The sequence below is a fragment of the Macrobrachium nipponense genome, chromosome 38 (assembly GCF_015104395.2).
Source record: "Macrobrachium nipponense isolate FS-2020 chromosome 38, ASM1510439v2, whole genome shotgun sequence".
Lineage (NCBI taxonomy): Eukaryota > Metazoa > Arthropoda > Malacostraca > Decapoda > Palaemonidae > Macrobrachium > Macrobrachium nipponense.
This window is the reverse complement of record NC_061098.1, coordinates 5,808,081-5,818,428: the sequence shown is the minus strand read 5'-3', so window position 1 is coordinate 5,818,428 and position 10,348 is coordinate 5,808,081. Positions and strand designations below refer to the sequence as shown.

At 37.2% G+C, this 10,348-nt stretch overlaps 1 protein-coding gene across 1 annotated transcript; it reads left to right on the top strand.

Moving 5' to 3' along the window:
• Positions 1-155: 155 nt before the first annotated feature.
• On the top strand, positions 156-5,096 carry LOC135209866 (large ribosomal subunit protein bL27-like). Its single transcript, XM_064242625.1, has 3 exons — positions 156-227; positions 2,707-2,891; positions 4,740-5,096. The coding sequence occupies exons 1-3, from the start codon at positions 167-169 to the stop codon at positions 4,920-4,922; spliced, it is 429 nt and encodes a 142-aa protein (XP_064098695.1). The 5' UTR covers positions 156-166; the 3' UTR covers positions 4,923-5,096.
• The last annotated feature ends 5,252 nt before the right edge of the window (positions 5,097-10,348 follow it).

Below are 10,348 nucleotides of genomic sequence, written 5' to 3'. Positions count from 1 at the left end.
ATATGCCAAGAGTGTAAATGCGAATTATTAGCCATTATTCAACTTATAAATGGAAAATAACTGAGTTTGTTAATAGGCATATGGAACAATAACAAAATGAGACCGTTCCAGGGAGCCGTTACAACCCATATAGTTCCTTTTACTACTAATACTACTCCCGTTGAAGATGGCTGGTCTAATGAATTTGCAGACGTTATTTACTAAACTCAGCTTATCTTGTGGGCCGAGTGAGTAATAAACATCTATTTTATTTCCCTTAGCTTAGGTCAGGTGTATTTTTAAAAATATAGTAGGCAGGATGGGCTTAGTTAACCTAAAATCTACTCAAGGTCTACTATACAGGAGCTGGACCAGACCCTACCAGCAAGCCACCGGTAGGTAGGTTAATTGATTGTTATTATACCTAAGGGAAGACGGATCACGATACTGACGAGAAAACACTAATATAAAGTATAGAATATAAGAAGCAACTTATTTTTTAAAACTTACAAGGGCCCGCCAGAGAGGGAATCATCCCCAAACAAAGTGAACGATAGACGCAGGTCTACCTAGCTATTGTGGATTAGGAGCCTGTGACATTTCTCACATACCTAGTTAGAGCAGGGGTTCTTAACGAGATGTCTAAACCCCTTGGGGGTTATGAGAACCACATGCTGGGGTTATGGGACTTGATTTCTGGATACCCTATGTTTGATTTTAATGCGCCAAGAGTACCTACCTGGGTATATATTTTGTAAATAGGTAGTAAATAGCTAGGGTAAACAACTGACTGGACTGGGCAACCCACTGACTACTGCGTTTCTGGCCACCCTCCTAAAATGTACTTTAACACATGACACCGGAGATGGTCATCAGTCATGAGTTGTTGGTGGTGAGAGGAACAGCTCGAGACCTCTACTCTCCTTTTGTAGTATTTTCTCCAAAGTTAGAAATTAAGGCCATATTTTAAGATTTAAACAGAGGGTAATGAAAAATGTGACCAAACCCAGTGCACACTACCCCCATGACGCTTTCAAAATTTTTACTTACAACTAAAAGTGTTTTGAAGATTGACGCCATCTCGATGTTTCCGGAGTCGCTTGTGTCAATAATCTTCCTATTTCCTGTGCTAAATCCGAATACCGCTTGTACACATAGACGCTGGGGCACTTTCATCACAACAATCGTAAACACCGACCTCCAACCACTACTTATACAAGGGAACTACGATTTTCAGTAGAAGAAGCGTGCACTAGATAATTATTTACATAAATAGTTAAACGGCAGTATAAGGTCATGAATTGCATAACAATTCTTACATGTTCATGATTATTAATTTTAAAATGTTGAAAAAATAACTAGATTCCTGACTCGAATATCAACAGTTTTGCATGTGAACGGTACCTCTGGCATTGTCGCACTCTTCAATTGTTTATCAGTGTTGCCTATTGGTATGTATTTACCCTCCAAACTGGGTATAAGACTTACACAAAACTGGGGAAATAAGTGAAGTTAGTGTATCTATTTGTAGTATATATACATATTACAGCAATTTTATCATTACTGCATTACTTTGACAACTAGAATTCATGGAAACAGTTTGTAAATGCATTGGCGTATGTGTGAAGCTCCACTAGATTGTTGTCGTCTGCTCGCATTTACTTCAGAAATATCTGTAATTTTTTGGGGTTAATTTAGTTGCAAAAACAGGGAATAGACATGAATTAAATAAGCATTTTGAAGTAAGTAACAAAGTAAAGTTAAACTAAATAATGAGTAAAGTAAACAATTAAGGGAATAAAGCTTTGCACCTTATAAACCGTGTACTCATGTGGTGCCCGTAACTGTGTTTGTGGAGTGAGCACTTAGGAACCAAGAACCGCAGCATGGTTCAAGTGCAATTTGGAGTGAATTAAGACCAAAATGTGTATAATTACAATCAAATAAGCACTGTGGAGTTTCAGTTGTGATGGCAGTGAGGATAAAACCACCGATTACAAGGTAAAAATGAATTTCAGTTCAAACCATGACCCCGGGAATAAAAAGTTTCATACTTTCACTAATATAGGCAACAAAATGTTGTTTTATTGTGCTGATTACAACTGCAATCTTGAATAAGATCAATAAACGTTACATATATACGCTAACATTGTTCAAATGAGTACTGGGAAAGATGGTGATTGTCTGTGGTTTCGTACAGCAAGTCACGCGGTTGCCGTCGTATTGGATTTCAAAACTGCCTTGAAAACATATTTTACAAAGAGCTCTCATGCTTATTTTAGTTCGCATGGCGCTTTCATATATCACATTATGTTGACGAAACTTCAATCTTTTGAATGGTATGCTTAAAGGTATAATGGTATTCTAGTTTCGCCAATTAAATATCGAGTGAATAAGGCCGAGCCACTCAATGACTATGGATCGACTGCGGTTGTTTACCCTATATAAAAGTATAAATGCATTTGATTATCTTGTATGTTCTATTCTTAGCTAGTATTCATACTTAGCTAAAGTATGTATTAAGTTATATTGTCTACAAATAGGACTTAGGTGGACTTGAGCAAAGTGGGTATGGAACCTTATTGGGCAATTCATTGGGGGTCTGGAGTCGTCAAAAGTAGTGTATGCCTAACTTTTATTTTATGGAAGTTTTCACAAGGAGGCAAAATTACCAAAGCCTACCCTTGTCTCTTTATTCTGCATAATTGTATTTTTTATTTCTTCCAGAGTCTCCCGGAGGTCTTGTAACTTGTGTTCGAAATGCCAGCAAAAAGTCAGGTGGAAGTAGTAAAAACAGAGTTGGAAGACCAAGAGGAAAGCATCGTGGTATTAAGAAGAAAGACTTGACCGAAGTTACTCGCGGTACCATCCTGGTGCGACAGCTTGGACTAGATTTCCATCCTGGATTGAATGTAATTTCCTTTTTGATGGTCTTATTTGCATTTTTAGTTATGTGAAGGTTTTTAATGGTTCTTTAAAGTATTTTGTCCCTGTAAGAATACAAATCATCTTTTATGAGTATACCTTTAGTTAAAGCTGGTTCAGTCTTTGAAACTTGGTAAGAAGGATGTTAACTAGTAGCAGCATGAGTGTGAGGAGATTGGAGTACTAGCCACTCACTCGACTGTCTGCATTCTCTTTTTCTTTGGTAGCACTGTTAAGATTTTTTGCTGCTGCTGGACATCCCTTAACATGGGTATTGGTTTGATTTCTTTCTCTGACAAGTTATTGACAACTTTGGTTTCCTTTTGCTTCTTATTTGGGATTGTTTTACAATTGATGATGACTGATTCTACTAGAAGGACGTATGAGGCACAGCGTTACCATTTCTTCTCTCATCATCTGTGTTGTGCATTCTTCTTCCCTCATAGAAAGGAAGTGCTTATGCTTTTATCCTTTGCATGTTACAATAACATTGCTCCCCTCTCCCTACTGGAGCACCCAAGAAACTGTGCAATATTATGGTAGTTATGAGTAACTGATTCCAATGTTTGGAAGGGAATCATTACCTGCTTTCAACACACAACTTGGCAACTTTAGTGACATTTTGGGTTTAATTACAGAAGCTGGTCATCTGAAATAAATATAATTCCTAATGTATTTCCTTGAAATCTTTTGGTGTAGCTGCTTTTTTTTGTGTATGTTAGTATTAATCTTTTTTCTCCTGATCATTCAATCATTTATTACCAGGTATCTTAGTGATGAATAAAACTACATCTATAACATTGTAAGTTTGAGAATAAAACTTTACAAGCACTATTAATAGTCTGGGGGCATGGTAAAGAGAAATTTTGCTATAAGGGAAATTACAGAAGTTCCATATGTAGATGAGGTAATAATGAAAGGGAGATATAGATGGGTTGGAATCTTATGCAAAATCCCTGGAGTTTACATAGTATATGATAGTGTCAGCTGGTGTCCTCTGGGAAGTAGAAGAGCTTTAAGACTCAGACCTACATGGATGTGAGCACAAGACGTGAGGCTTCAAATGAGCAGAAGCATGGGAAAGTGAAAGCACAGGAAAGACAAATATCAGAATTTCAAAGGGCTCTTTTGTGCCTTACAGCATTGGAAATGGTGATGATGGTCATCACTTTATTGACTTATAAAAAATGAAATTTTTCATTAGTGATCCCAGTCTTCTTTCCTATCCTTATCCATACATTAAGGGGTCGGTTGCCAGCTGCACCTTCTCCACTGCCCTCTATCAAAGGCATCGTCCTCCACCAAACCTCTTCTTTCCATATCTCCCTTCACTTTATCTTTCTGTCTAATTCTCTGTCTCCCTCTCAATCTTCTTCCTCTAACAGGTTCTTACCAAGCCCTCTTCACTCCCTCCTCGTCATCCATCCTTAACACATGTCCATACCATCTCAATTATGACTCTTATCACGTCTGAAAACTTTACTAAGACTGCTCTTCATCTTATTCATCATTTTCCAATCTCTCAAGCAGTGGTATTCCCATAATCCCCCTCAGCATTCTCATCTCTATTCCCTGAAGCTTTACTTCCTCTTTTCTTCTTCAATGATCCCAGTACAGTACAGTAGTTATAATGCAGGTAATTAAGAATAAATAAATGAAACTTAATTTTTCAGGCACACAGAGAGTGTGGCAGCAAGCTCAGTTACTGATAACCTGCTGTTTTCTGACAACGAGATTAGAGTATTTACAAGTAATGGGTGTGTATGAGAAAATTGATTTTGTTCAAAAAAAAAAACTTTTCAATTTGTCAACTCACAATTTCTACTCAATTTCAGGTGGGCATTGGGAATGACAGAAGTTTGTTTGCAAAAGAACCTGGAACTGTCATCATGACAACAGAAAAGTTAAATCCTAACTGGAATCATAAGGAAATCAAGAGATTTTACGCTGAATATCAAGATGGCAGTATTCCAATTTACAAAAACTTATTTCCATATCTTGCCAAAGCCTCAGCATAAAAAATTTCAAGCTTGTTGACCAAATTTAATAATAAGATTGCAAGTTAGCCAATGTTCATCTGTGTATATTACAGTAATTTAATAAAGTGTCATAGTTAATATGTTTTCTTTTGTCCATTATCTTGGTGCTTAGTGTGTTGGTTTATTGTATTTGCTTTACTAATGTGCAGCACCTTTCAAGTTACCACCATGAATATCTTGAATGAAACTATGCTTCCTAGTAGTATACAGGCAGTCCCCGGGTTATGACGGGTTCAGGTTACCACGTTCCGAGGTTAAGGCGCTTCTCAATTATATTCATCAGACATTATTTCCAGGGTTACGACGCCTACAACGCTCATCTGGCAGATGAAATATGACCAAAAATGCAAAATAATCAATATATGAAGGTTTTTTTTTTTTTTTGAGAAATGCAATAAGAATGCAGTTTACATAGTTTTCAATGCATCCAAAGCATTAAAAGTAAGGTTTTCTTAAGATTTTTTACAATGTTCCAGCTTACGACGATTTTCGGCTTATGACGCGTCTCAAGAACGGAACCCCCGTCGTAACCCGGGGACTGCTACTATAAATTTATCTTGACCTTGTGAATTAACTTAGGAAGAGTCCCAGATCCCTTAATATCACATCTTAGTAGGGAAAAACTCTCTACCACATGAGTATATATAATGTTCTAAAGGGTCCACAATAATACAAAGTGTAAAAAGTCCGTGTATAATGAGCACTGTATGTTGAGTCAATATGCTTTCCTTTATAGTAACTATTTATAAATAAGTTGTATATTTACAAATTTAATATAAAATGGGAGCGAATGACCCATAATGCAACTCCACTGTGATTGGCATTGTTCTCATTTTCCTTATCTTCTTGCTGTGACTTCATCATCATTCTTATTCTTCTCTTATCCTCTCCTTTAGCAGTCAAGATTCAGTTGATCAGCAGTAATAACAGCCATTGGCAAAACAAAATTTTGACAGTTGATATAGTACACCAAAGTTCGCCTTATAGCCCTTTTCTGTTTGTACTTATCATGGATGTAGTTAGTGGTGAGTGAAGGGATCAGGAATTAAATTTTTTATATGCAAAATATTATGGCAGAGACAGAAAAACAATGTCAGAGAAGTGCGAGAGTAGTAGGAATCTTTATAATGGTGTGGGTCGGGTATGAAAGTAAATGTAAGGTTTCTGGTTAGCAAGCAGGAAAGAATAGCTTATTTAAGCAAGATAGAAGATGCCTAGGTCTAAAATGTAGAGACTTTCAGGTGCTGTACTTAGGATCTACTTTAAGCTCAGGAAGAAGGAGGGTACGAAACTGGGGGAAAGAGCGTCATTTGGGGGAAATATAGGAATGTCGTCATAAGGGTAATGTGCAATTTAAGAATGCCAAAAGACTGAAGACATATTGTACCATAAACAGGCCACTAATGATATATAGCTCAGAAACAAGGGTATTGAGTAGAAAGGAGGTACAGATGCTGGAGGAAAATAGTATAGGATCAACTAAGAAACTATTTTGGACAGTGCAACGATATGAAGTTAATATAGAAATAGGAGTAAGAAAATAAAAGGAAATAAAGATGAAAAATTATGAAGAGGCTGGAAGGACCACAGAAGAGATGTAGAAGCTAACGTTTGTAGAAGGTTTCAGTAAAGATTAATATATTAGAAAACTTGAAACAAAGGATGCTAGGACAATGCATTTAGTTTGATGAATGGAATATGTTGGACCTGAAGGAAAACTTAAGGAAGAAATCCAAGGATGAAGTGTGCAATCTCTGCAGAGCCGAAGACAGCACCTAACATTTATTCACAGTTGGGAATCAAAGAAAATAAAGGGTCAGGATATTGCCCTAGAGACTAAAATATATTAACAGAAAATTGGGCTAATACGTAAGACTAGTGATGAGTCAAGAATTATGTTAATCTGAGAAGCGGTGGTTGTTAAAGCTAAAAACGTGGCACTACCTTAGCAATGGCTAAAGCAAAAGGAAGGTAAAAGAGTAGTGGAAGCTGTTAACTCTCAGTGATATTGCTAGCAGGGTAGTAACTTGTTCAACTTCAAAAAATCAAGTACGTATACCTAGTACTAATATCACAATAACTTTTTGACGGTGGATAGACAAGGCCTGATAGTAAACAATAGGGAAGTGTCTGTTCACAAGGAATTATTTCAGGTATCTGTAACAGAAAAGTGTAATAGTCTGGCAATAATAACACTCAAATCAGTGAAGTCCCAAAGCAAGCCTATGTGAAGATGTTTAGTACCGAGGTGGAGGATCTTGTTTTGTTTCCATTTTCCCGGGTGACGTCACGCCGTGCGTCTAGCACGTCATCCATTCATTAAAAAAGACATAACTGATGTCCCATCAGACGTGAATGCATTATAGTTTGGGAGGGGACGTAATAAATATGTATAATTTAGTTAAAATAAATCCAAAGTGCTTTGAAATCTTCGCGTTATTTGGAAATCTAATTCGCACTGAACAACAGACATGCCGTTCCCACCCTTTAGCACTGTCATCCATTGAAAGACATGACTAAAGCCACGGCCACACGTCAGATGTGAATGCATTATAATGGTTTGGAGGGACGTAATAAATATGTGCCACTTCGTAAAATAAATACAAAGTGCGTAGAGCCATTCGTATTATTTGGAATGTTTGAAAAAATGTCCTGTATACAGATTTTATAGCTTATAGGTATAAAAAAAAAAAAAAAAAAAACAAAAAAAAAAAAAAAGGTCAGTTCAGTATCAGTTAACGTTCGTAGGGGATATAACGAATTTGTTTCATTTATTGGCTAATGAAAGGGGCATCAAGTGTACTTATTCTTTGGAAAAAGCACTTACATAATTGCCCATACCATAGATATAGAGAGAGAGAGAGATCTATGGTTTATACAGCACGCCCGGCGCTTTCTCCCCAAATAAAGGGCGGTGGAGGCGGGGGCTGGAGCTTGGGGGGGGGGGGGGGGGGCGGAAATTGGGGAATATTATAAGTCACCCAGAATCATATAAATGTATAATTATTTACTCCTGTCAAGGATCATAAGTTTTTTTTTTAATTCTACAAAGAATGTATACCCAGGCGACCTTGGCCACTTAGTGCAAGCAATGAATCTTTGTATTGTGATGTAATTGTTGTATTTATTCATTCCATTATAGTAGTTAAAGAATGAACCCTTAATCCTCAGGTGAAGCACAATCTGCGAGTATATATAAAAAAGCCACGAAACAAAGAAAAATACTTTTATTCTCTCTCTCTCTCTCTATATCTGAATACCTTTGCAAGGCCAGATGGGTGGTCTGAAAGGGTAAGCACTAGACCAACTTCGCATTTTGTCTTAGTGATTCGTATTCAAGAAGAATGTTCTGTAGTGAGGCTCCACATCTCGAAATTTACATCGTTACATGAACGCTCGTGTATGCTACTGTGAGACAGAATAGAATGAGAAATATAACTGAAATTGTTGTCTAAACCGGGAAGAGAGGAATTGACCATGACTACGTCCATTTAGTAAGCCGTATTTTACCCGTTATTTGTGTTTCCATTTATATTACTTTCGTAAACTCTGTAAATATCGTCTGATTTAGACTCAAATACTTTTATTTAATATTATCCTTAGGTCATTATCGAAGGCAGTAGGATAAAAGCTGCATGGAGAAAGATAGCTAGAGTGATAAGAAAATGCCAATCAAGCTACAAGTCAAGATATATAACACTATAGTAAGACAGCATTAATGTATGGAGCAGAAACATGGGCTCTAAGAAGAAAAGAGGAAGTAAAGATTCAGAGAACAGAGATGAGAATGCTGAGTCGATTATGGTAGTATTGCTGTTTGAGAGATTGGAAAATTATGAAATGCCCTGATTCGTCCTCAGTCTACGCCAGCTTCTGTTATCAGGCTGGTTGGAGCCCTCCTCAGACATCACGATACATGTGCCCTCTTCCCGGGACGCGGTGGCGGGCCTCTCCCGCCTGCCCCACCATAGACAAACAACTTTGCTTAGTCTAAGAACCAGAATATGCCACTGAATCCTTTCCAATTCTCCTGGGGCTTCTCTGAATCCTTTCAGTCTTCTCATGAGGCTTCTCTGAATTCTTTCAGTTCTCCTGGGGCTTATCTGAATCCTTTCAGTTCTCCTGGGGCTTCTCTGAATCCTATGCTTTTTCTCCTGGCACTCCACCAATCCTGTTATTTTCCTCACGCTTTCTTCAATCCTCCCATCTTCCTTTTCCTTTCAGGAATCAATAAAACTGTTAAGAAAACATTTTAGCACATTTATTTCCTGCAACTTCAACTTCCTTCAAGGATCAACAAAGCAAACTTATTACAAATAAACATTAAACTTTCCATCAACTAAACATTGTCCTCAAATTTTTCACATCTCATCCGTCTTTGTGAGGCCAGTGCCATTCCTTGAAGATCGCGCCATTCCTTGGAGATCGTGCCATTCCTTGAAGATGAACAGCTGCTCCTTCAGTTTCCAGGCGTCTGTTTTTTCCCCTGCAGGTTTTTCAGGTTGTAAACCAATTTCTCCTTCGCTCTTTCGCAGCTGTCCAACCTCATCTTCCAGCTTTTCATTCCGTTCGCCCTGGACACCAGTCTTCCTCTCCAGCCACGATTTCCTTTCTCTAGAAGGCATGTCAGCTCCTTCCTCTTGAGTTTTGTAGCCTCAACTTCACACTGGAGTCCACACTTTTCCTTCCTGAAGTCTTCCACTTCCTTCTGCAGGCGCTTGAACCTTGTATAAAAATGAATTCTATACAGATTTTAATGATAAGGTAATTTATTAAATTTATAAGGTTAATATAGGATATATTAAATAATAAAGTATAAGTTACAATGAATTTAATTGTAATGTATATCATCGAACCACAAAAATAAACTTCTGAATGACAAACAAACACTTGACGTGAACCATAAGGATAGGAAGTGAGTACTTGGGCTGCATCATCCGGAGGCCAATGAAATGAATCCGAAAGTATACAAACACATCTGAAATAGTGAACAAGAGGAAATCTTAAGATTTCATGTATGAACAGAATCGGACGCAACTACCCCAATGAAATAACAGCCCAAAAGTAAACAAGTAAAATGTAAAGTATATTTCTATCCCAGTAAACAAAACGTCAAAATGAGCGTAAAAACAGAATTCAATACAATTAAATAGTAAATTGACTAATGAAATATAATTAAAGTAACTAGAAGTATGAATAAGTATGTAATTCACTTATATGTAAGGTAAGTATAGGTAAGGTACGTATAATTTGGATAAGTATAGATAATAATACACTTATCACATAAGCATCCATTAAAGCTGCAGGAATAAAAGTAAAGATCTGGACAGTTTAAAAAAAACACAAAGATAAAATAACTTTTCTCTCACCTTGTTTTTTGTGTGATTTAGGAGATAGGTAAGCGG

What these genes read in the sequence shown, in the direction of transcription:
- LOC135209866 (XM_064242625.1), top strand. Translation starts at nt 167, where the DNA reads ATGGCTGGTCTAATGAATTTGCAGACGTTATTTACTAAACTCAGCTTA. An exon ending in CAGCTTATCTTGTGGGCCGA is followed by an intron (nt 228 to 2,706) that starts GTGAGTAATAAA and finishes TATTTCTTCCAG; the next exon opens with AGTCTCCCGGAGGTCTTGTA. An exon ending in ATTTCCATCCTGGATTGAAT is followed by an intron (nt 2,892 to 4,739) that starts GTAATTTCCTTT and finishes ACTCAATTTCAG; the next exon opens with GTGGGCATTGGGAATGACAG.